The sequence below is a fragment of the Canis lupus genome, chromosome 38, assembly GCF_048164855.1.
Source record: "Canis lupus baileyi chromosome 38, mCanLup2.hap1, whole genome shotgun sequence".
In the NCBI taxonomy this organism is placed as follows: Eukaryota; Metazoa; Chordata; class Mammalia; order Carnivora; family Canidae; genus Canis; species Canis lupus.
The window spans coordinates 11,990,227-12,018,038 of NC_132875.1; the positions used below are offsets into that span (position 1 = coordinate 11,990,227).

General features: G+C 38.5%; 1 protein-coding gene across 43 annotated transcripts in view; it reads left to right on the plus strand.

Annotated features, from left to right (window-relative positions):
- The window catches only part of ESRRG (estrogen related receptor gamma), a 618,160-nt gene that overhangs the window by 454,859 nt on the left and 135,489 nt on the right, over nucleotides 1–27,812 (plus strand). For all 43 annotated transcript variants that reach the window (XM_072814639.1, XM_072814654.1, XM_072814657.1 and 40 more), the window contains one exon: nucleotides 7,730–7,846. In XM_072814639.1, coding sequence (XP_072670740.1) covers nucleotides 7,730–7,846 — 117 coding nt within the window. The remainder of the gene's footprint in view (nucleotides 1–7,729; nucleotides 7,847–27,812) is intronic.

Here is a 27,812-nt window from a genome sequence, read left to right on the forward strand (position 1 = left end):
TCTTCTTCCTCTCCTCTCCTCCTCTGCCTTCACTCATTCATTTCCAGATGTCTTTTTTTTTTTTTAAGAGTTTTATTTATTTTGAGAGAGAGAGAGAGTACACAAGCAAGGGAGGAGCAGACTCCCTGCTGAGCAGGGAACCCAATGTGGGGCTCAATCTGTGGACTCCAGGATCATGACCTGAGCTGAAGACAGAAGCTCAACTGACTGAGCCACCCAGGTGTCCTCCAGATGTCTCTTAAACCTTATGCAAGATAGTAAATTAAGGATGGACATGCAGTAGGCATACAATAACTTGTTCCACCTTTTCTTTGAGATGAATATGTACAGTGCCTAGTGTTTAGTCAATAGTTGTGGAATGAAAGCAATAAAAGACTGTCCATGTTTTTAGATTTGGGGAAAACTAAAGTAGGATATGTTTTGTTTAACCTTGAAAGAAATATCAAGACTAAACAGTCCCCCCTCAATTTTATACCACCATTTTCCTGCTAGTCTATTTCTATTTTTAATTTTAAGGTTTATTTTTAGAGGTGGAAAATGTGCATGGGAGTGGGAGAGGAGGAGGAGAGAGAATCTTAAGCAGACTCCATGCTCAACGTGGAGCCTGATGCAGGACTCCATCTCATGACCCTGAGATCATGACCTGAGCTGAAATCAAGAGTCAGATGTTTAACTGACTAAGCCACCTATATCCCCTCCTGCTAACCTATTTTTAATTTAATTCAACGGGTCAGTATAATACCGTGGTTAGATATATCATACAGGGAGATGGTGGGTACCCACTATAGGCTCAGTGACCCACCTAATAGGGTTCACTGGAAGGTGAAATCAGAGTATGTGATCCTGGTCTCCATTTAGTAGACACTACTCAGAGTTTATGAGCCTGCCTGCTTATGGGCTGCTTTCTCATCTTTTGGTCCTTAGAGACAAGCCATCATCTGTTCTCATGTGGGAGCTAGGTCTGAGCTTCAGCGTGAAAATGCAGCAGTCTGTGCCGATATATTATTATGGCTCTTACATACTATGTTTGTGATTATCAGAATTTAATCCTATAGAACCTAAAAGAACCAAATATCAAAAGGCTTTGTCTATACCCACTTATCTTCCACCTCATTTCTATAGAGGGTAGAGGGACAGCTAAAAGGCAAAGAACATGAGACTTTGGCATAACCCAGTATATAAAATTGCTTTGCTAAGAGCTGGATGTGACTTTTAACTGGATATTCGTTTCCTCCTACCTCAGTATGCCATAGTCTCCATGTCACAGGTGACTTGCCATCCCTTTGGGAGTCTGACACTCCCATTCCTTATAATAGTTTTGGGCATCCTCTCTTAGAGCTTGAGGCAGATTCTCAAAATGTCATCAAAGTTCTGGAGATCTTTGTAATTTGAAGGTAAATTTGAGATTTAATAATGGACAAACACCACTTGGCATCATGTCTTGTGATAAAGAGTGCAGTCAGATATTTTGGGTGAATATGAATGAAATGTAATTTGACTGGCCCCCCCTCCCCAATCAGCTCATAAAGTGACTCTATGGCAATTCTAAAGGGAGCTCCAAAAAATGTTCAGAGCAATCCCTTGGGAATAGATGTAGTGTCCCTCGGTAACTTATTTTGAAGTTTAACTTGGGATTCTTTGAAAAAATTAAAGAAGTATATGCATTGATGGAACTTTGACTTTTTTTGCTATAGATATGTAATAAATTATTATTCCATATTATATAATCCCAGTGATAGAGACTTTCAATTTCACGTCTAATGGGAAAAAAAAGGTAGTAAGGAAAAAAGAAGCATTAAAAACAAGAAAGAAAAGAAAAGGGAGAAAGGGAAATTGTATCACTGTGGAAAAACCTTTACTACTCAACAGTAGAGGGTTTTCTTTTTTTATATTTTTGATCATTTAAAACAAAAATACTACAGATTATTGGCTGCATGTTTTTAATGCTCTGTAATTGTGTACGGAGGCAAATCCCATTATTTTAAAATCACTTAATGTTGGAAAACAATTGGATAAACCCCACTTGGAATGCCCTGTGGGTCATCTCAAGCCATTTGGTTCTGTTAATAAAATTAAAACAATTGGGGGAAATATACAAATGCTTTCAAATTGGTTTTACAATTATGATGTCTGTGTGTATGAAAAGGGGGACAACTCTTAGGAAGTACATAAAGCCAAATGCATCATTACTGTGTATGAGTGATGTGAGCTGGGAGTAAGGATTTGACATATATTTTTATTTTGAGATGCCATGCTAATTTACATCATTCGGCCCTTTCACTGCCAAACTGTAAAAGTCCATTAAGTGACTGAAAGGAATATACAAATTATCCACTGGCACTCCAGGCTGGAGCTTTACATACACCCTGTTATTCTATCCGCCAGCTAGCTGCAAGATTCTATTAAGCGGTAAGTGAGAAAATTATATTGCCTACAAACTAATTGTACAAAAGACTCTGAAATAAGTAATCAGGGCCCAGGACTTTCTGAAAAGCTGCCAGGAGATATTATAAATTGCTCTATCATTCTTGTCAGCCTGGTTTAAAAACCCAGAGCTTCCATGTTGATTTGGTTCCCTCTGCAACAGAGCTCACTTCCTGAGCTCTTGACAAAACTGGGCAAATTCCAGTCGTGTCCTCAGGAGCTGCCCAATTCAGTCCCTGGTGCCATCTCACAAATGTGTCTTGGGAAATAGCAAGCTATAATCCAAGGAAACTCTGTGTCTGAAATGAGAATCATAGCTTGTGAATAATAACTTCTGCATCCTCCTGATTGTCTGGTGTTCACATTTCGGGTGCCCACAGTTGCTATTGGAAATATTTTTGTCTAGTTTCCACTTTGCGTGAATCGAAGGAAAACAAGTGCCCTGTAGAGATCATGTGGTCTACTGGGAGCAATGTCTTTGAGCCATTACCAAAATAGATGTAACATTATTACCCAGGTGCTTGGGGCAGCACATTTTTAGGATAAAATGTGTTTTTGTTGTTGTTGTTGCATAGAAAAAGCACCAGGGAAGATATTTCAAGGGCAGAATTTGTGTAGACTCTAACATGGATCAAAGACTTTGTTGGGTGGGCGATCATAGCCAACAACAATGAACTAAGTAACTCAATGGGAGGGCTTTGAAAGTAGAGAGGTTTTCCTCCAGCAAATAAGTTCTTTAGAATAATGTTGATTTGTTTTTCAAGATATAAACCAGTGTTACTTAGTGAAATCAAGGTTATCACTCCTATATGTCAAGACTAATTTATTGAAATTTGGCTGAAGGATACCTGATTCATCGTAAACAATTTCTATACACTTAAGCCAAAAATACATCATTTGTGAAAACATTCAGGGCTGCTGTATTTTCCATCCATTCACAGTGAAATTTTTACAAAAAAATGTTTCATCGCCTATAGCTTTAGAAAGATTCCTCTACCCCAATCTTATTTATTCATTTTTCACAGCATAATTCAATCACTTGCTCCTAGATTGAGAATTCATTGACTTTCTTAGGCATAACCTCTGCATTTGTGGGAACGCATGCTAGTACTGAATCCAGAACCACTGCCCCCCACACTAAATTGTATTGTTATTTGCTACGTGTTTTATCTCCTCTGTAAGACTGTGGACTTTTCAAGAGCAGGAACTACCTCTTTCTATCCCAACCCAGCACATGATCCAAAATTACAGGCTCATTGATCAGCACTGAGGATCCAGCAATGAATAAGACAGAGCTTCTCCCTCAAGAGCTCATTCTAAGGCACTATTAAAAATTTCTCTGCCTTTGTGTTTCCCTTTGTCATAGAAGAATTCTGGAATATAATGGTTAGAAAGGAAACTAGAGTACTTCTTTATATGTGATCTGAAGCTCTCATGTGGTAATTTTACAATTTTCCTTCTTTTTTTTTGAAGAAATTTAAAAATCCTATACAATCATTCTTAGATGAGTCATTCATAGATTTAGCTATTACCGTTGAACCACTCCTAAATATTTTCTCCAATGTGGCTCCAATTCTGAGAGCACTTACTTTGTAAGTAATCCTAAGTACTATGATGAGATAAAAATTAACCCCTTTAGTGCCATCTGTCTGTATTTGGATGTTTTATTTTCCTTTTATTCTTATCCTATTCATATCAAGATGCACTTTTATTTTCTTTAAAGTCTCTTATGTTGTTGTTGTTTTGTTTCTTTCTTTTCACACTTTGCTCCCTCGAAGGCTTTGGTGTCCGCCTCCCCCCCCCCCCCCCAATGATCTCTTCCTGTTTGCCATGCATTTTCATTTTTGTCAAAGCTACTTTTTAAGGTTTTGAAAAACTAGGTTTCCTAACACTGTGTGTGTGTGTGTGTGTGTGTGTGTGTGTGTGTGTGTGTGTGTGGAATAGTTTTCCTAATGTTCTTAATATTGCTTCCTGATGGACATCTAGCTCACTTGACCTTGTGGACATTACTGCATGATAGCACCATAATTGGTGTTCCTAAAAATGACCTTGTGATATCAAGAAAATATAAGTTTTCCTAAGCATACTATTTTACTTATTTACTATTTTTTGGAGGAAGATTTTTCTACTGTATAAGAAATGGTCCTTGCCTCCAGGATCTTACCATCTAATGGGTAATATGCATGCAAAAAAGGTGTGACAAAATATGGCATGTCTGTATGTGATGAGAGTACGTGAAAAGATATGAGAACCAAGAAGTCATTTTCTGCTATGATGGTCTGAGAGGTTTTCATGAAAGATTTGAATGGAATTTGAGTTGAACAGTGAGCCTTGGAAGTAATTTTAAGAAGAGGGACAAAGTTAGATCATTCTCAGAGGGAAGTCTGAAGGACACAGCAAAAAATGAATAAATTGAATTGGCTGCATCAGAAAGTTCATATAAGGTAATGTTTGTAATATTGTTGGATAAGTAGATGGGAGTTATATTGGGTGGCGATTTTGTTTGCTAATCTAATATTTTGTATTAAATTCAAGAGACTATAGAAATGTAGTGATTTTTTTTTTTAAATTAAGCTACTGACATAACCCGAAGCAGCCCTAGGAAGAGGCATGCAGCATGGATTCCAGGGGGACAGAATGGAGGCACAATGCCCAGTTAGGCGATAACTGCCATAGTCCAGGTGTGAGCTCACACATGCCTGATTGAGGTTCCTGTCAGAAGTGTGTTCTCATGGAGGAGGAGGATAGAATTTTCTGAGGAAGAGAAACTAGTTTGAAATGAGAGTGATGTGTGTGTGTGTGTGTGTGTGTGTAGGTGGGAGAGAGATGGTGGGGAGAAGTTATCAGCATTGGGTTAAAATGCGGGTCAGGCTTTAATACTGGAAAGTAAGCAAAGTTAGGACTTCATACTGACTTTTTAGGCAAAAGGAGGCAAGAAATGCTGTTTGGAAACCATTTTTTCCCTAACTAGTTATTGTTCAGCTCTTTCTAAGAAAGCAAAGACCAAGTTTCTTTTTAAATAAGTATAGGAAGAGGTGGGTAGAGTGAAAGGATCTGGTAATAGAATACTAATTAACCCCTAGCAAATTACTAGTAATACTCCCTGGATGCAAAATACATTTTTCAGTGATGGTTTAAGAAACTCAGCAGTGAAAAATGGTTCATCTAAAGTTCAGACTCTAAATCCTTTTATTCTCAGCCATGACCCAGGCAGTCTGGTTCCTTTGACTTATCTGTAATTTTCTGGGTGTTAGTAATATATCTGAAGAAAGTGATGGTGTGTGCTTCTGTTGATGCAGTTAATATTACTCTTATTATTTAACCTCTTACTTTAAAAAGCAGTTGCTTCTATTATTATAAATGCCCTGAGTTAGAATGCTAATTGAGTCAAATAATTTTGATAGGCTTTTCTCAAATTATAATGCACAGTTTGTTTATATATATATATACATATATATATATATATATATATACACACACACACACACACTTTTTTTTTTTTAGTCATGCATACTTAACCAATTTTCAGTAGTTATAAGTGGTTGGGTATTACTTCCTGTTGAATTAGCAGTTGCTGAGTAGTTGAGTCTTTGTACAATCCTGCAATCCACTAATGTGATATTTAATGAGGAGACATCAGTCTGGAGAAAGGTAGTCAATATAAATCAGTGTTTACAAAGTGTGATTAACTCTGAAATATTTCATCAATGCTGTGGTCCCAGGCAGACTCTATGCTAATTACTAGAATCTGCGCATGTTTCAGGGGACTTGGACGGACCCTGAGTATTGCAAACATGGAGCAGCAAAATTGCAATTATGCTCGGACCATCTCTGATGACAATTTATGCATTTGGTGTGATGACCTCCCCCTTCCCAAGAGGGCAATAAACAGAATGCATTTTCATTAAGATACTAATGCACTTAATCACAAGGGGAAAGGGTTAGGAAGTAAGGAAAGACCTTCAAGCGCTATGTGACAGAGCTGATAGGGGAGAGAGGCTCTATTTTAAAGGCAGCTTCTTTACAAAGCTGTAGGCAGCCCCAGAGCACATCCTACACACTGTCATTGGCGTTAATTGAAAAAAAAAAAAAAAATTAAAGTTTGGATCTTCTTCTGGCTACATATTTATCAACTTCAAATGTGTAAGTACCACCATAAGTAATATCAACGGACATTAAAAATATAGTTTCATAACAGTTTATTTTTATTTATGACACTTCCATGGAGCTTGATTGTTTGGAATTCATTATGCAAATAAGGTAACAAACAAATAAGGTGATGATGGTCATCATCACCATCCTCCTCCTCCTCCTCCTCCTCCTCAATAAGTATTTACTCAGCAGAGATCTGTGTTGTAAATCCCGGGTAGGTGTTGCTACAAGAGCCATGTCATTTCAGTCCCTGCCCTCTAGGAGCTTACTGTAAGGCCCCGGATTAGCCTGCTGATCATTTTTCACGGTGGGGTTTATGCTGTTTAGTGTCAGAAAGACAATAAGCCCGATACATTGGAACATTAGTAACCAAAAGAAATCCAGGATTGATGATACAAGACTGTGGTTGTGATGTTCATGCTTTTATGGAAATAATTTGCTTTGAAATTTCTTTTAGATTCTAAAATTCTGGAAGATTGTTATTTTGCGTGGATAGACTAAGCGTAATGTTTTATTTTATTTTACTATTTTATAAAGATTTTATTTATTTATTCATGAGAAACACAGAGAGAGACACAGAGACATAGGCAGAGGGAGAAGCAGGCTTCATGCAGGGAGCACGATGTGGGACTCAGTCCTGGGACTCTGGGATCACACCCCGAGCCAAAGGCAGACACTCAACCGCTGAGCCACCCAGACGTCCCTAAGTGTAATGTTTTAGAGGCTAACTTTACACTTAATCTTAATCTTTTGAGATACTTTACCATGTATCTTCCAATTATTCAGTGCCTCTTTTTTTTTTTTTTTTTTTTTAAGAGAGAAAGAGAGAGAAAGGAGGGCAGGGGGTGAGGAAAGAGAGAATCTTAAGTGGTGGGCTCGATCTCAAGACTGTGAGGTCATGATTTGAACCAAAATCAAGAATCGGACACTTAACTGACTGAGCCACCGAGGCGCCCCTATTCAGTGCATCTCCAGTGGTTGCCACAGAGCATCCAGCTTCATGACATTTATGACATCCTAATGAACCTCATGTGACTTTTTTTTTTTTTTTGAGTGGGGAGGCAGGAATAACAGAGTGGGTATTGCCTCTGGGTTGCTCACATTTCCTGGGTTTTGAAAATCTAACTGCTTTTCTTCAAACTCTATGTTTTAGGTAATATAGAATATAGCTGCCCTGCCACGAATGAATGTGAAATCACAAAGCGCAGACGTAAATCCTGCCAGGCTTGCCGCTTCATGAAGTGTTTAAAAGTGGGCATGCTGAAAGAAGGTAAGGCGTGTTTCTAGGGGCCCTGTGCTTTTGGTTAGGAGTGGAGGGAAGGGTGTATACAGGGATTTACAGAAATGCTAAAGACACCAGGAGAAGAGGGGGTCGCTGTAAGCTCTCTGAATCCGATGGCAAAATACATCTTTACACCTGAGTTTTCTGATATGTCCTGGCTACCTGCTTGACATCAACAGGAAGGGACAAGGTAGGAATCATCCGATGTGCAGCTAAACCCCACCAGGTATGCTTGGTAGTTCTAGATTCCTTTCATCTGTACCAGTTGCAGAAGGCGAAGGACAAAGAATATACCAAGAGGCTAGTCCTTGTCTTTTGTGTTTCTTCTCACTTCTAAGTTTGCAGACAGATTTTCCCTTCCATCGTTACTGAGATATAATTGACAAATAAAAATTGTGTATGTTTAAGGTATGTGACTTGATGTTTTGATATTCATATGTGTTGTAAAATAATTGCCGCAGTCAAGCTAATTAACATCATTTCATATTGTCACCACTTTTTAAAAAAATTAATTTTAGGTTTAAAGCACTCTTTATTTTTTTTTTCCAATCTTTTATTTTGGACTTATGTTCTATTATAAAGAACCTATAATAATGATACTGAAGTTGTTGCTTTCGCTAAGGGATAACACCAACAAACACAGAATAATAACAGTGACCATGTATTCAGTTATGGCCTGAGTTTACCCAGCTACCAAGTAGTAGAAGCCAGAACTAAACACAGACAGATCCTAGAATTCAATTACTTCTTCCCCCCATATCCAAGGTCCTGAAATATTTTTATATCTCAGCATGTCCAATGAAATTAACATTTTAGCTTGGGAGCTAGAAAGAAATCATTCTTTTCTTTGGAAGGCCTACATGTGTTTTTGTTTTGTTTTTAAATACATCTCCGTCTATGTGTATGTTTTTGTAGATGTGCATTTTTTATGGCTTTTAGATCTTCCTATCTCTTTCTCTTCAGAAAATTTACCAGAGTTTAAAATAAATATGATACTTTTATAAAGTAAAAATGAATATGCAGTAATCAAAGTTTGAAAGAAAATTAGGTAAATTACATTTAAATATACTGCTTCTGTTGAGTCATAACATACGCTTTGTTCATGGAGTTGGTCCTATTAGTTTATATATTTGCTGTTACTGAAGACCTCTGACTTTTTTTTTTTTTTTTGATCTCTGACTTTTTAACATGTAAATCCAAATAGATCCAAGTGTTTATTCCTGAAGAACAAACTGGAACTTCAATTAGGTATGGCATTCCTAGATCTCCTCATTTTTCCTGGTTTGTTCTTAATTATGATTTTTCCTGTTAATAATGTCATAGGAAGATGAGTGGATAAGTTATATTTGGGTATGTGGAATTCATGCCCCATTTCTCCACTCTTTACTGGACCAATAAAGAGCTAACTCTTCATTGACAAGGAACATAGAGAAGATTCTCTCAAATTCTTCTCATCTCTGACTCTCCTCTTCAGCCCTGGTGTGGGTGACGGGAAAGCTATAAACAAAGAGCACATAACTTTATAATTAAAGCCTTACGAAAAGATGACACCAGATGTATTGTCAAGTAAAAAATAGTAGAAGGGAGATGTGCATTTGTGATGGGATATAAATGGAGAAGTGGAAGGAAGGAATATATAAGGATTGGGGACAGTGGGATACCATGAATATGCTGAGGAGGGGAGGTACTTTCCCTTTTCACTATATAGCCTTTGGCACCATTAGGATTTTTCTTTTTCTTTTTCTTTTTTTTTTAAAGATTTTATTTATTTATTCATGAGAGACCAAGAAAGAGAGAGAGAGGCAGAGACATAGGCAGAGGGAGAAGCAGGCTCCATGCAGGGAGCCCGATGTGGGACTTGATCCCAGGTCTCCAAGATCACGCCCTGGGCTGAGGGTGGCGCTAAACCCCCAAGCCACCTGGGCCGCCCACCATTAGGATTTTTCATAGTTGCTATATTTAGGTTTATAATCCACTTGCTAAATATTTATTAAGTTTCTCCAGTGAGCCAAGCACCGTTCTAGGCTCTAGTGGTACAGCAGTGAGAAAGTTGGATATGGTTGTTCTTGCTAGAGAAAAACCTTACATAGAAATGCCAGTGGGACAGTTTTGAAAAAGGAAAACATATAGATAAGAGCCCAAACATTATGACCCAATCCACAGGATGAGGAATTTGCTTTTAGTTAGGATGATGGTGATAGCTTACTTCTTTTGAGGTTGAAAGCTTTATCTTCGTAATTGCCTTAAACACTATAGCAGAGTAGCAAACCAAACCTAGTTTACAAAAAAATAATAAGTTATTGATGGTCCATTTTTGATCGTTATATTGCCACTTACTTGAGCTGTAGAGAACCACACTAAAGTTATGCTCATTCCAGAAGGGTTAATTAAAAGCTGGGAGTTGAATAGTTTTCAAAGAGCAAACCCATTTTTGTAAAAGTGTTACAAGAGTAATATATCAATTAGCACTTTGAATTGATGTGTCCTAGATGTGGATTTTATTTTAAAAAACTAAAGTGCATGGAGATATATCTCCGTTTCCAGGTTGGTAGAGTTTTGTGACTCATTTAATCTTACTACTGTGATTTACTCAACTCCTTGCATTTCCAGGTTTATGGACAAAATGAAAAAAAAAAATTTTGTCCCCTAAATAATTTCCCCCATTGTAGGTTTTAAGCAGGAGCAATCTTGAAGGATGGTTAGAGTGATCAAGGAGGTGTGAACTGTGTTTAATTAAACATTGTTGGTGAAAGAAATGGGCCGGCGCTTATCTGTTATTCACACCTCTTCAGTTGCTGTTATCAAGCCTTTGGAGGGTCTGTTTTCAAGGGAATTGCTGCTGTTGCTGATATACTCAAATAATAATTTATTTCCCTTTACTTCCTTATGCCCACTTTGATGGGAAAAATACCAGTTCTCTAAGCCCCTCCCCCAAAAGGATGGCTATGAGTAAATACAGAATATTCCTTTTCTTTTGTACTTAAAAATGCAGTGAAATATTACATTACACCCTGCATATAAATGCACGATTATGTTTGGCCATCTCCTTGGCTCAGGACTTGCCTCCTCAGCCTGGAGAGAATGATACTGTCTTAAATGTATCTTTATGGATGGAGAGGGATTTCGGTCCCATGCAGTATGTCAGAGATCATGATGTAGTAAATCTATTCAAATGTAAACCTGTTCAATTCAATTACCAGTCCATAATAAAATTTGCTGCTACAACCCCCGTGTTGACCACAGCAGTCCATACAGGCTGATGGCACAGCAGGGCTGGAAATTGACAGACAAAATCTATTTAAACAAAAAAACAACATTAGTTGTAGAATCTCAGATGAAATCAGATTTCAACAGCTTTGATGGGAACCTTCTTTCCTTTAACAGGTATTTTTATTCAACTAGCCAAATACGTCTTAGATAAAGTGCTGCCTGAGGGAAATAAAAGAAGTTTTCATTAGAAAGGTGGTTTATAGAAAAATGAGACTTCACTCTTTTAAAAACAATAATCCCTAGTTTAATTGACCGATATTTCTACTAATGATGTAGGATGGCAAAGAGAAGTGATGGCGTAGTGGGCAAACAATTCTAGTTGTATCACATTGTGCATAATTAAATTCTTACAAGATAGGCCTTCTTGTTAGCCAGTCAGAATTATGTCTGAATGGACTACGTTTGATTTTAACATTAGAATTTTTGAGTCAAAAAAAAAAAAAAAAAGAATTTTTGAGTCAAGAAATCGTTACCATTTGAAATAAACAATTGGTTATGTGGAGAAAATGACAAAATGTCACAAAATTAAAAAAAAAAAAACCTTCAAGAAGTTAAAAAAAATGATAGCTTGTTCAAATCCCAGTGGTTGCACCATTCTACAGCCTGAGAAATCCCCTTTTCTTTTTTGGGGCTCTACTTTGCTGGCAAGCCTCCCGCATTAGTTTTTCAGCATTATGCCATACTGTATGTCAGAGAAAACCCATCTATTACAAGATATCTGGTCTCAACATTCCCTTTTCATTTTTTTCAGGTATTGCTTATTTGAAGGAAAAAACAAGAACTAATCAAGGTGCACCTATAAATCTGGTCAAGATTTATTTTTATTTTGATCTCTCTCCTTGGTTATTTAAAGGCTATTGCAGACATACTGGTTGGGTTTACTCTCTGTCAGTGGCAAACAGAGACATTTTATGAAAGCAATAATTATTTTATTTAGGTATAGAATTCACTGATCGAAGGATTGAAGGGCCTTTTGCTGTTTATTGGTATGATGGGTTTCACCTTGGCAACTCAAGTATTTTTCTTTGACTCTTGTAGATGAGAGCAAGGCACTCATGTTTATACACAGCATTATATTCTCTAGGATGGCCAGCCTGCATGCCAAAGTAGAGAGGAATCAAGGAAGCATGGAGGACAGGACAAAAAAAAAAATGCTTTCACTTTTTCTTTTTTCTTTTTTAAAAAAAGTTACTTAAACCTTTCTGATCTTCCCTTTTCATCATCTATAAAATGATGGTAGCAATAGTAGAATTTGCAAATGAAATATTGTGAGTATCCAGTAAGAAATTGCATGGTAAGTGCTTAGAATACCATGTGGTGTAGAAGAAGAACCAAATCAACATTACCTATTGTTGCTAGAGACAATAAGGGTCAAGCTGTGGGGTCAGGTGGACCTAGATTCTAGCCCAGCTCTACTACCTCCTGGACCTGGGCAGTGTACAGAACCTGTAAGACCCGCATCAGCCTATTTATTTGTGACCATGGGACCTAAGATAGAACTTACCTTGTAAGGTTTTTGTAAAACTGATAGAGCTAATTAATATAGACACAGGGTCTGGCACATGGTTAGAGGGTGACACTATAAGATAGAATCTGGATATATTACATTGCCCTGCTGGACTACAACGAATTCATGTAAATTTTGTTTTTTGGCAACATCAATGACCTTAGGGGTCCTTTTCAGACTTTTCATAGAAACATCAATAGGTGAAAATTTGTCCCAAAATTTCACAAGGAAATATAGTTTTTTGGGTTTTTTGTTTGTTTTTAAGTAAGCTGCATGTCTAGCATGGAGCCCAACACAGGGTTTGAATTCATGACAATGAGATTTGAGACCTGAGCTGAAGGGTCAGAGGCTTAACCCACTGAGTTTTTAATATCTACCCTTAGGTCAAGCAAAGAAAGACAACAGTGTAAAAAAGGAAAAAAGGGACTTCAAGTCAAGCAGAACGTTTTATCAATAAGAGCATGGATAAAGAATGCCTTTGATTATTGATTGAGCTATAGAAAGAAAGGCTTATTCCTTTGTCTGTCAGAAAAAAAAAATGGACAAATCACCTGTATTTTAAAATGTGCAAGAAGAAGAGTAAGAATTCTACTAATCTCATAAGTACACTAAATTGTACTAAGGAAATTTTGATAGCAGAGCATCATGGAAAAAAATTGAGAGGACGGACTTAAGTTTTAGTACATCTGCATAAATATTAACTGAGCTTCTCCGATGTGTCTGGAAAAATGCCACGTTTTAGCTTTTAATTTGATTTTTCAATTTTTTTTTTTATTTTTCCACTACCTAGCATGGTGATTTTGGGGAAATCCAAAAGAGCTCTGTCTTCATTTCCACATGTGCAGGGGAGCACTTAGACTGCCTTTTTTCTCATCCCTTCTATTCTAATAGACATTTTATTTAGAAAATGATATAATGTATATTAGTATAATGGAAACATTATACTAATATAGACACAGAGATATCTGTAATTTTGATGATGATGTCGATGAAATCCGTGAGGGGAGTCAAACCATAGGAACTAGATTTGTAGACTTGGCTAGTGAGTTGTGCTCTTTTGTACATTTTGTCTTAACTGGGTAATTCTTTGGATGCTTTTCATTTTTTCTGGAAAAGCAGGAAGTATGTTATTTTTGCCACAGTTAATAGAAGTGAGAGTTGAAGGAACAGTGGAGCGATCAATAGATGTTTAAATACTTAGGAAATGAGCTCTTGCATTTTTGCCTATGTTTGAAAAAATTTTCCTCTGTATTCCCTCACAGTCCCTACCATCTCTTGTCAATATATTGAAGAGCAGTCAGTCAGTAGAGTTTTATTTCTGTGAGCTCTGGAATCTCATCACAGATTGCTGTATCGCTACCAGTCAGATTTATCTGAAGTTTTGTTGTTATATTTTTAAAATAAAAATATTGACATAAATAGGAGAGGAGAAGAACAGGTTTATCTAATTTTAGATCCTTTGAAATACTTCCTAAGGGGGGGGGGGAGAATGAGTCATTAAAGCTAATAAAACTAATAACATAGTTACATGTTTTATTGATAAGCACATGTGCTTTTCATATTTGAATTGACATTTTTAAAGTAAGCTTCTGTTGCAGAGGTGCTTATTATTTCCCTTTACTTTTTAAAGTCTAAGAAATACAAGCCTGGAGATTCCGGGTAGGCACTTTAAACGATGTGTTAGAATTGTGAGTCTTCCTCTTTAGGATAAAGTCAAAGCAGAAGCTGGGAATCAGCATTTGGAATCAGCCACCATTCAGTGTGGAAAGGGCACAGGATATTAAGGTTCCATTATCACCTTAAAGCCTCACTCAGTAGATAAAAGCGGGACCCTGCGAAGGGGATTCTCATTAATCAGATGAGGAATCCAAGGCTCAGAGAGTTTCAGTGACTTACTCAATGACCCATTGCAGATAGAGTGGGAATGGGATTAGAAGTCAGGTACGTCACCTTTCAGGCTCTGTATCTCTATCAAGCTTTGTTGCAGTCCTGGCCAAACGAAGGTATTTTCCTGCTCCAGCCTCGGGTTGATTGCCCACAGTCTCAGCACAGCAGGCAGGTAGTGGCCTGACATATTCATTGGGGGTGGAAGACATGGGAAGGAGTCCTGGTGCTCTCAGGAAGCAGCAGAGCTTGTGGCTTTGACGAGGGGTTTGTGTCGAAGCTATAAGTGACATTCATTAAGAGGGGACTTTTCCTTAGGATTCTGATCTTGGAAAACCAAGCTTTTCTCACTTGGGGTTTGAGGAGGCCACTGAAGATACAGATGGTGGTGGGGATCGGTCCAGAAGAAGTCATTACAGAATAGCTAAGCAGCTAGAGCATTGGGCTGACTGTGAGCTGGAGAAGGCTCTCTGCTCTAGAAATTTCGGAGGTCAGAATGTCAGAGTTTAAGACCCTGCACGGAACAAGACATTTAAGTCCATTTTGTTTTGGTCAGACTGAGGTAGTGTCTGCCTCTGGATACCAGGTCCCCAGGGAAAGCAGTTAAACTCAAGAAGCATGAGGATCTAGGATTATCTTTTATTTTCATTCCTGAGTGGATCTCCAGTATCTTAAAAGAATCCTGTCATCTATGCCCTGCTTAAATCTCAGCTAGATAGACCATTGCCAGTCACTCTAGAATGGAAGGCCCAGGACGTCTTTTGCTCTGACTCATGAATTCCTAGAACTGACCTAATGTTTAGGAAGAAATGGTAACAGCATAGAGGTTCTCTTCTGCATTGGAAGAGTCTTTATCCAGAGGCCCTATTTTTTTTTTTTCTGATCTATCTCATCACAATCCATGGGGTATACTTCCAATTTCTACTTTTTAGTTTAGAGAAGGCATGTGTGTGTGCACATATATGCATGTATATGACACAGAACAAAAATTATGCATTTATTCATTTAGCTGCCATGATAGCTCTTCAGTCAGTTGTCTTGAGCCCCCAGGATATAAAGAAAAATCATCCCAGAACTGTTTTCCTGCAACCACAGTTTGTGTCTTGATATATATATGGCAGTGGGAACTCGGAGAGTCTTCTGGGTTTACCCTATCAGCAGGATAGCAAAGAGCAACTTAACTTGTCTAATTACCCTTCTGTTTCATATCTTCTGTTTTAACAAAATGTTCATTTAAAGGGTGTAGCATTTTCCAGGTAGGTTCTCTTTAAAAAATAGAAAGCTACTCCGGGTCGTTTAGTAACAAGCTGATTTGTTTTTGCTTACTTAAAGAACCTGCTTAGCACAAATTATCCTAACAAAATATCTTTTGTAAAAACCCTCTGAAGAAGACATTGCCAAGGTGATTTTTTTTTTTTCCTCAAGTCTAATATCATTATGCTGCCAAGTCGAAAACAGAAATTATTGGTAGGGAAATTTGGGTTCCTACTGCCTTCAAAAAGCAGAACAAAGAAAAGGAGAAAGCTTTAATGGTATTCAAGGAAAATATTTCTGTGTTAGATGACAGTTAATAGAACTGCATTGACCTCACTGGTATTTCTTGCACTCTCTGTTGTAATATTATCCTAAGAAGCTCCCTCATTAATGCAGAGTATTGAACAAAACTCCCAAGTTATAATATAAGCAATAGTAAAGAGCACCTTCTTTGTGAGCTTTGTCCTGACATGAAGCCGTTTGGGAATATATTTAAGTGCCACAAAAAGTTATTTCATGTACAGATACTGCATTACCAGATGGTGATGTTTTGGTCATGCTTTGTTGATAGGAAACTTGAACAGTCTGTCTCAAAATGAATAGGAAAGGTTTTAGAGGTAAGGGGGTAAGAACATAATTCTTGGGAACTCAATATGCATTAGGCTATGTGCTATATGCTTTAGTTAGGTTTTTTTTGTTTGTTTGTTTTTTGTTTTTGTTTTTTTTTTGCTATTCCTTACAGTGACCCCCAGAGGTGGGTATTTCCCCATTTCGCAGAGGAATGAAAGCTTGGAGAGATAATGTTACTTGCCAGAGTTCTCACAATGCACAATAAGCGACTGGATTTTATGGCAGGCCTTCTGGTTCTTACTGCCTGTGCTCTGTATTTGTTTAATACATTTTGTCTTTGTGAACCAGAGTAATATTCAAGTATATATTTAGCTTGGGATTCTTCAGAGGCTATGGGTATTTGGGAGACGCTGAGCTCTTAAAAGATTATTTAAGTCAACCATTTATTTAATTTTATTTATTGTGTGTGTGTATTTTTTAAAATATATTTTTATTCAAATTCAGTTTGTCAACATATAGTATAACACCCAGTGCTTTTCTTATTTAAGTCAACCATTTTAAAAAATCGGGATTCAAAATAAATAAATAAATAAATAATAAATAAATAAAATAAAATAAAATAAAAAATCGGGATTCATTACATCGCTTTGAGTTATTCATTTAATGTTCAGCGCTGTGTTGGAAGGCAGGTAAGTTTCCCATCATTGTGAGAGATGTAGAGAACAAGTTCAAGTTATCAAGTGGGGTTTGGACTAGAATATATTTTATGGTCACTTCCCATTCTGAGATTCTTGAAATCCCAGCATAAAGTTTGGAATAACTCGGCCAGTTTAAACTGTATGAATAAACATCAGAGGCACCTAAGCTGTTCAATTCGTGGGAATCCTACTTCATGGGTCTGTGTTTTTGTCAAACAGTGTGTGACATCTTATATAAATCCACGTTAGGGCATAGAGGAACATTTTGGCATAGGTTTACATTCCGGCTCCAATTTTTTTGAACTTCAGGACTAAATTCCTTATAAATTTTGCATTTGTAGAGAGGAATGGCTTTGATTTCCTGACTCTGAGCACCATTTGCCTCTGTTGTTTTGAGGATATGGCCATAGTGGACCACTGGAGTATTATAATCTTATCTGTTATATTTATGGGGGAAAATTGAAGTACCAAAGTTTTAAAGATTTGTCCATGATTCTGTATATAATCCATGTGGACCCTAGGCTGTCACATACTCCCTGTGCGCATGTGGTTCTCGGGAACAATTCTGTATTTATTTATTTCTGAAATATAGCAGTTACATTAGAAATGAAGTAGATTCTCTCTTGTGGACTTTCCAAATGCATCACCAAGAATCTATCCTGGTTGCATTTGGGCTAGAGAGGACAGAAAGATTGAAATGGTGAGAAAAGGTTCTTTTAGCTCCCTTCCTCCTGCTTTAATTGGAATACTATTAAAAGTTAATCATTTATTTGATTGTCTCCATTTGTCATTTCCATTTGTGAACTTGAAATAAGAAGCTGGCATTTATCTAATATGCTACTAATTTTTTCTTTTTATTCCTTTTGGATTATAAGAAGTTCCCAGTGGATTTAACCCCTGGGTGAGGGGAGGAACCCTGTTTCCACATTTGCTCATCCACACAGAGTGCAGTGACAGCACCAGCACCGTGTGTGGTGGGGAAGGGGGAGGGGAGCCCCCAGCCTGCCAGGACTCTGATGTGGAATTTCTTCCTACCGGCCTCCAGACAGCAGATTTTTGTTTCTTTCCACCAGTGCACACATACCTCGACGTGGCATCGATGTTCATGGCTTTGTGTTTATTTAACGTAAAGGAATTCTGGTATACAGTTGAATCAGGCCCATTTCATTCAGGCACCATTCCCGACTTGTTAGCCACCTTCTTAGTTAAGATTGTGCTGAGTGCGGCTCCGTCTATATTATTCGGGTATCAAACATGATTTTTGTTCATTCCTAAGTCTCCCTCGAATGAAAGTGAGTGCTGGTCGTTTCTTGAAAGATTGTTCTATAGTTTTGCCTCTCTCTCTCTTAGTAGGTTGTAGAGCCACCAACCAGCTTCCCTAAGGCAAGCTGTCTGCAAAGGAACAAGCCAGCTGGCTTGGCCAAGGTTGATCAATGATGAGAGGCAGGCTGGGTTCCAGGTTCACAAAAGCCACTCAGTGGAGAGTAGGTCAGCGGCTTCCCCAAAGCCAATTAGCTGGCAGAAACCTGAGGTGCCTGGTGCTAGCCAAATTCCCTGAGCCTGATGGTACTGGTGGGGAGTCCATCCTTGGGCTTCCTGGCAAACCAGACTTAAGTGAATGGCAGATTGTGCTATTTGAGAGCCAGTGTGGCTTTATGGCTACTAGAACAAATATCAGGGACCCGTCACTCCCACTCAGTTTCACCCAAGTAGACTGCACAGCCCAGGCATAATAACTGATCCTCAGGTGCCAGGGGCTTCAGCTGATGATTTACATCATAAATTTATTTTTACCTGACTTTGGCTTTTTGAAGTTGAAATGGATAGGAACCATGCCATTAAAGGAGATTAACGTGGAATGGGTTTGGGAGGTAGGAAGGGCTATAGAGCTTTGATTTCTCCTATTTTTTAAAGTCCCAGTTGTAATAGGAGTGTTAGGATTTCTCTTCTTTTTTTAAAGTCCCAGTTGTAGTAGCTGCTGCCTTATAGCTGACTGTTGTGATAAGACAGGACCTATGGCAAAACCCAGAGGAAGGATTTCTTAGCAGATACTCTTTGGTTAACCTGTTTCTCCCAAGATTATGTATATCTGGGATTATAATAGTTTCCCTACTTTTCTCAAGAATTACATGTTTAGCTATCATGCCTTTTCTACATCGGCTGCATAATCATACTTTGATTTTTTTTTATTTTTTTTATTTTTTAGAGAGAGATAAAGCATGCATGTGCACGCGTGAGATGGGGAAGGGAAGAGGGAGAGAGAGAGACGCTCAAGCAGTCTCTGTGCTTATCATGGAGCCCTATTTGGGGCTTGATCCTATAACCCTGAAATCATGCCATGAGCTGAAATCAAGAGTCGGATGCTTAACTGACTGAGGTACTCTATAGGCTGCAGAAGCATGATCTTAAGATGCCTGGGCTATTTTACTAGATTTTTAGGTACATTGGGGATGTGGAGAATTTAAGGAGTAGAACATGTAAGAATAAGCTCATTGACATTACCTAGTTTAACTTAGCATGCATATATTTCTACTTAGATCTGTACCAATTTCTGGTTCTGTCCTGGAACTCCTGCCAGAATGTTACCCCCATTGGAAGCTAAGTCCATTTTGCCCAGCCTACCTCTTGCTTCTTAGCTGTGTATTTGCTTTAAGGTCACCTGAGCTCTTATTTAGTGGCTTCTCCCTAGACTGTCCATTTAATTTCCCCCAACGAAACTTCTCCCTCACATAACTTTTTGGGCCACACATATAACTTTTTCTCCTTCTCTTGAAAAAAAAAAATATTTTTTTTTAATTTCAAAATTTCCTCTGAGAGCAGAATTTCTTCACAATTGTAGCGAGTTGCTATTTGGTGATTCCCAAGCTGATGACCTCCATAATTAGCCCCTCCCGACCCCCCATCTCCCATGAATTTACCTCTCTGCTCTCCTGGACATTTATCTCCATGCCTATTAGGTCTCTTTAGTATCAACATTATCATAATCATTAGTATATTTGAAGCCAATTAAATGGCAATTACTCTGACCTTAGCCAGTCTCAGGTTATTATCAATTCATGCATAATTTGGAAATATTTGGAAGGAAAGTGGATTCTTGTTTTATAGTCTAATCTGTGTAAATATTTCTATCTGCTACGTGAGAAATATACCCTGTTCTTTATAACACCTAGAGTTGGGGTCAGACTATTTCTCCAGGAATTGTCTTCTACTTATGGATCCAGATGATACACAGTTTTCTAGCCCATCTCCAGATGTTTATCTATACATCTTTTATCCACCCATTCAATAAATGTTTTTTGATACATGGCTCTATACAACTCTCTTTATTAAGTGCCAGAGATTAAAAGTGAACTTGGCAGACCAGTTTCTGCCCTCATGGGGTGTATGACCCATCATGGGCTTGATTACTTACAATCCTATAGATTTCTCCCCTTTCTGAATTTCACCACTATTTATATTCTGTTTCATACAACTTAGCATTTTAACATCATATTTTCCACGGAGGAAAGTAGAGTATAATGATAAGAAGCTTGGTGTCTCAGAAACTAAGTGTGTGAGTGTTGATTTGAGCCCCTGAAATGGGGTCTAATGTAACAAAAGAACTGAATTTTCTGCTGTAGTTAATTTTACGTAATTAGCCCCACATGGCTGGTGACTACCATATTGGACAGCGCAGAGAAATAGAATCTGGGTTCAATCCAAACTTTACTACTTACTAGCAGTGTTATCTCAAGTAAGTTAGTTACTTTACCCTTTTTTAAACCTTATCTGTGAAATGGGGGTTCTAATTATAATTGTATCAGAGATGGTTATTTTAAGGTTTAAGTGAGGGAATGGATGTAATATTCTTGTCACAGTGCAAGCAACAAGCACTCAGAAAATATTATTGGTATTCCTTTTTAGTATTCCATTAATCACTTAGTATGTCTCAGAGAGAAGCATAAACAACTTGAGAGCAGGGACTGTATTGTTTATATTTTAGTCCTCCATAACACTTAGCATAATAATGGTCACATAGTAGGTGCTCAATAAAATATAACTGCATTTTTTTTCTTTTTTTAAGCCAACTTTACTAGACTTTCAGTTATGTTATTAAAATTTAAGTGCAGAAACAATTTTGTCACAGATAATGTTTTTAGAAACAATTTGTGATTTATCATCATATATAAATTACTTCCACATTTTCCTTTATATGTGCGTGACCATGACGGAATTGTATTTCAGAAGTCATGTTGTATTACATTTATGTTGAATACCCTGACAGTATAGCAATTGGGTATATCATAATGAGAAAGGAAAGAGGGAAGGAAGGAAGGAAGGGAGGGAGGGAGGGAGGGAGGGAGGAAGGAAGGAAGGAAGGAAGGAAGGAAGGAAGGAAGGAAGGAAGGAAGGAATATTGATTGTTTTTGTAACCCACCTTTCCCATAGATATTTGATAAATTGGTGAGTATAAATGGGAAGACTAAGACCTATTTGAAATAACTTGTATAAATAACTTGCATAAAATCAGACAAGTAGTAATGGTACAGCCAGGATTCAATCTGGATTTTTCAAACTCTGAAGCCCACCCATATGCTGTACTGATATTCCTAATGAAGTCCTTTGGTTCTCCTCTTAATTAATCTTACCAGTGTCAAGAGGTGAAATATTATTTCCCTCACAGGGAAGCTTCAGGTCTCTGTTATTACTTCCTTTTGTGAGCAAGGAGACCTTTATTTCAGAGAATGGTTTTTGATTCTAGAGCTGCTAAAATTCCAGAATCATTCCTTATTGTAGATACTCTAAAACAGGGGGTCTCTGTGATAATGGGAACATTTTCTGATTCCTACAAAATATTGTTCTGTGCCAGAGCACAATATTATTCCTTGAAGTTCCTGTGTAGAATATTTTATACCTTTTTTTTGGCAATGGTTTGAATCATGTTGGAGCTACTCCTATTTCTGAACAGCACCCTTTCCATGTAGACTATCATGGGCTATTGTTTAGAGGAAGAGATTGCCAGTGCCTAGCATCTGTCCCCGAGAGGCAGGCCAGGTCATTGTCTGATGATTTCATTTTACGTTTGTAGCAGAAAATTTCATGCTCTGCAGTCAACAGGTTCAGATTTGTGGTCTGTGAAGAAATGTATTTCTCAACAATTCCGTATGTGTCTGTAGGTCTCCCCAAAAGTCATTAATTAGGATCTGGAAAGGATAGTGTGGAAAAATAAAGCTTCCCTAATGGTGACAAAGTAGAGGGAACAGAAATTCAATTCAAATGTGGTGTGCCCAAGAAATGTTAAGAGAATCTCCTGGTTATCTCACACACTTTTTTATTTTATTTATTTTATTTTTTAATTTTTTGCTATTTGGTTTTGTGCTGCAGCAAAGAAAATCTATCAAAAGTTTTGTAAAGGTAGAAAAGAACAAAATCCCTCAGCTTTTACTAGTAATTATACTTCTATTTTCGTGCCACTGGGGGACTGGCCTCTTTGAAAGTTCTCAAGCTTATAAAGCTAGCAGTTCTTTTCTCCCTCACCTTTCTTAACTTGCAGTTACAGAATCTAACTAGCATCCTCAGTTAATGCATTGATTTTAACTGGAAACCCAGAAGGAGACAGTGCTGTAGTCAGCTGAACTCTTAAACAGTCCTGAGAGACCAGAGTCATTTGCACATCGGAAAACAGCTAATGGGCCGGAGAAGCAGGGGTTAGTAGCAGGGCCATTCCTACTGTCTCCTTTCCATCAGAGTGAGAGAGATCACTGATAAAAAGTCTTCCAATGTGAAGTGCTAAGGCACCTATATCTCAGTCTTTTTTTTTTTTTTTTTTTTGAATTTTTACTTTCATTTTCCTTCATGGCTGGATATTTTAAAGAAGTAGAGACCTCAGGGGAGTGGAGGGAAGAATTAGGAATTGTTAGTTTCCTTTCACATTGCAAAAGTCCAATAAATAGATGTTTTAGGAAGGCACAGGCTTAATATATTTGCAAAATAAAGCTAGTACATCTGAAATTGTTGTATTAATCATTCCACGCAGCGCATTGTTAAAAGTATGGGATTTGCTAATAGACAGCCTGGTGTTGCTGTTGTCAATTACTAGTGTGTTTTTTAATTCCTCTGGCCTCAGTTTCTCCATCTATAAAATAGTGGTGATAATAGTGATGACTCCCCTGCCGAGTTTGCTGTGAGGATTGAATACGATAATGTATTTAAAATACTTAGCATGGTTTCTGATAAATATAAGTCCTTGGTAAATGTTAGCTATTATTATTATTATTATCATCATCATCATTATTATTATTAGCATCATCATCCCTATTAGTTTGTTGTCCAATTGTTTAGGACACTGCTGAGCTAAACCAAAAAATGTATGAGCTGTGCTTGTTTTCAAATGTCATCTTCCCAGATTTTTTTTCCCCTCCACAACGACCAAGTGCTATGTTCACAGCAGGCCTGGGTTGTCTTCCCACTGCTGCTCTTCATGGCTCCCTGGGTCACAGGTCCCCAATAATGCTCTGTGTGACTCCAGCCCCAGACCCTTGCCGGTGTGCAGGAGATCCGAAGGTGACAGGCAGGGTCAGCAGAACCTGCCAGAATTACAGAGACCCCTCTGTGGATTGTGGGGGGACAGCAGGGAAAGTCTGTCATGGACCAGAAGCAAATGACCTTGAATTCATGGAATCACTTCTCATCCAGATCACTGCTAACTTTTTCCAAAGTCAAATTTATGGCATCTCCGGTTACTTTTGCACATGCTAATGTGTTCATTCAGTTCTGGCCTTTCAGGATAAAGAGTGTATGAGTCAGTGGTGAAGAAAGGACTTTTATCTCCACGTAGAACTTTTAACAAAAACTGTTCTGTTTTAGGTTTTTTTTTTTTTTTTTTTTTTTTTTTTTTTTTGTGTGTGTGTGTGTGTGTGTGTGTGTGTTTAGATCTCTAAACATCTTGAGTTTAAAATGGCAAGCTCCTTGGAACCTGTGAATTCTTCACTTGTCTTCTCAAGTGCTGCCTTGGAGCCATCATTCCGGCTGGGGAAGTAGAGAGCATAAATTGCTCCTGCATGGGGATGGTTCTCTGCCCTCCCCTCCTTCCCCGTTACCTACCTCCTTTCCACCCTCGGATTGACTCTCGAACATGAAATAAATGTCAGCACCTCGGAGTTCTGTATAGCACCTGTGCACACCTCTGCTGGTGTTGTGCCTATGCTCATGGCAGTGGTTCCAGTCCCCAAGTATGTTGGAAGGTTTGGCCCAGAAAGAGAGAGAGAGAGAGAGAGAGAAGGCAAAGAAGAAAAAGGAGGGAGGAGAGAGAATGTAGGTGAAACAAACAAGGAAAAATCAGGGTACTTGGTGCAGATGACTTGGTTCTCTGTTTCTCTTAAAATATGCTTTCTTTGACACATTTTCTCTTCTTTCTCTGTATATATGATGGTAAACTTGCAGAGTACCAGTGAGACTAGAATGACATTCGAATCCTTCTGTAGGCCCCCCAAACCCTCGCCCAGGCCCCCAGTTTCCTTTTGGGGAAGGAGAGACTGTGTCAGCCCCCAGTCTGCGCTTCTACTGAATCGCCTCCTTGAGTAAGAGACTCTCCCCCTGGCCAGTCTGGTTACTAGGTGCACGCACTGCCTGTCGAGCTCTTCCTGCAATGGCTCGTCTCTAATTAAAGCACTTGCTATGAACGATTTTTAAGCACTGGAGCTTAATGAAGTTAGAAAAAGGATTTGGATGCAGTTTGTGAAGACTCGAAATTGTTTGAGTTTTTTCTCTAGGGAGAACTGTAAAGTCTGGAGGCATTTTGAATTACTTACAATGTATTCCATTTTGTTCTTTAAAAAATTTCTCTTTTAGTGGTGCATCGCTGAAAAAAGCCCACTGCCCACCTTCCTTCCTGGCCCTCCCCCCCCACCCACCACCACCTCCGGAAAACACTGTAACTCATGCTTTTTGCAAAGTGGCTTCTTGGGAATTTACTCATCTTTGACTACTGTTATCTAATTAAAGGGATGCCTGTGTCTTTAATTCTCATTGGCAGCTCTACCTTTGACCCTGCAGTATCTAGGAGTTGAAAGTAAAGTCACATTCATCCAAGATAACCTGAAGCCTGTATATTTGGATGCTTATCCCTTTCACTGATGCCTGAAGCTCTGTGCCTCAGAGATACTGGGCTGAGCAGGAACCGGTGATCTATACAGTTCTGTGGGGATCCATGGAGTGAATTTCTCTGTCCATTGGTGGTTTACTGCTGACCAGTCAAATGCTGGCTAATACCTTGTGCTAGAAATCGGAGTAGCAGTAATTTGTCATCAATAGCTGTAATTAGGTTTATCTACCCTTTTAACCAATACCATAATCTTTACCAGGTTGTTACTGTGTGGGGCTACTGAGAGAAATTCCGAAAAACTGTTTTAAAGATTGATTTCAAAGCTGTTCAACCCTTTGGGGATCCTTCCTTTTATCCATCCCTTATTCATTTTCCTCTCAAATATTCAAATGCCTCTTCGGAATAAAATGTCATGAAAGCATGTCATGTATCTGAAAAATAATTAATATAATTGACAGGAATGTCGGTTTTCTGCTGAGGTGTGTTTCTCCTAATCCCGGTGTGCAATCTTTAATATTGATCCAGTTGTTCGGAGATCTTGTCACTCTCCACTTACCATACCTGGGCTACATATTTTCAAGACTGAAGATCTTTGAACTACGTGATATTTACATCTGTATTATAAAACCCACTTGCTGAAAATGGGTTTTCTCCCCCTTCCGTTGCTGGGGTAACATCCATGTGTCCAAGGGATCTAGGCACCACGTATAGGGTGCTTGCCTGGAGTTGACAGTTTATTCACTGTGTACATTGCACACAGTATTGCAAATGGCACATCAGAGTGTTGGAATCCAGGCAATAGGAGTTCAGCACTTAAAGTGTCCAGGTTGCACCTGAACTAGCTGGAGCCTGCCAGCCCCTGCAAGCCCACTGAGAGCATCTGTCTCGCCACCGCCTTGCTCATGCTGTCTCCTCTGCAGGCCCTCCGATTCTTCTGACTATGAGCATAAATCATCCACCTGTCAGGAGCTCTTGCTGCCTGGATTATGCAATGTGCCTGCCTTCATTTGGAGGTGGTGTGAGCAGGAGATTGCTGCAAATGGTTTGCATTCATTTTAATGCCATCCCAGCATTTCTTTAGCTTTAATGAGGGGATTAGGGTGGTGACAATGACTTTCAGAGACAATGAAAGTCTTCAAGATTCTGGAATTTGCTTTGTATGTTGGGAATAGCTCCGTTTGAGATTTCATTTTTTTTTTAATCCCAAATAAATCAATGGTTTAAACATTTAGGCAAAGGAGCAGGGTACTGCACAAAGCCAGCTGTCTACAGCTCTATTTATTGGCTTTATAATAGTTCCCTCCAGCTGACGAACTTAAAATCAGTCAAATTTATTGCTGATCCCTAATTAGTTACTTTTATCTTCTTTCAGGGTTTGCATTTACACATATTGGGGAGGCCCCACTCTCCTGCACACCCCACCCTGCTTTTCCCCTTTGCTTCCTTTCCTTTCTCTGGAATTAAAAAATTAGAAACTCTTCAGTAATTTCAGCTTCACTAGTTGTTGACTAGTAAGGGTGAATCATGCTTTTAAAAAAGCTTCGTTGGTGTTTTTAACTTGAATCCTCCTTGGTATATTTAGCATAATCTCTGTCACAGAGATTGAGGTTCCCCCCCCCCACCAAAATGTATTAATTTTTCATTAAGAAAACTCGGTCATCATGTCAGCTTTATGCATGTGGTACAAACACAAAAACCCTGAAACTATCAGTCTCTTTAATTAACAGACCCTGTTGGCATATTCAGATCCCAACCAAAATGAGACATAACTAGCTCTGTGTTTATCTGAAATCGGTAGAATGAGAATTCACAGTGATTCCCCTGCTTTTGAATAATGAGAAGATTTCCCAAATGCTGGTCCCTCACACAGATACAGAAGTCGCCACACCAGCAAGAGGATTAAAGAAAATACTGTTTTAGAAATGGGACTTCGACGTGAACCATCAGCCGAAACCAGGCTCCTGAGACACAAAGTTACATAGATATGTTTTGTAATATCTTCTAAAGATATTTGGATATAGTTTAATATAGAAATAGTAATGAATTAAGTCATACGGTCACACTCGGGACAGAATATGTGTGTCTTCTAACACATAAGGCTCTTTTATTGTCACAGAGCCTGAGATAAAGTAGGCATCGGATTTACATTTCTACATAGGTTTCTTTCTTAGAGGCCTCTGGGACCTCCTGCATGTGTTTATTTGCAGAAGGTGGTATTCGGGGCAGCTCAGAGTGAGAGAATGACAGTTCTCTGCTGGCTTCCTGTCCCCTTGCTTCTTCATCCCAACCCTCTTTCCACCTCTCCACTACAATGCCACGGAGCTTCCCAGTTCTTGGTGGGCCCTGGTGTGTGTGAATTGGATTGAAATCTGAGAGGCTAACATCCACGAAGGCTGACCCTGACATTCTTCCCACTGTGTGTGTGAGTATATGTATTATGCATGTACCTGGGTGTATTGCATGTGTGTTATCGACACACAATACACATGTACAGTACATGCATTTATGTGGGTGGATAATATGCATGCACAGCATCTATATGTATTTTATATACACATACACATCCATAGACGTGCCTCGCTTCCGAGAAAATACCTAAATTAGGTTTTTGTATTTATGCAGAACACACTGAGATTTTTATCGACATTGGTGAGGGGTGCGGAGCAGAAATCTAAACAATGCTAGAGA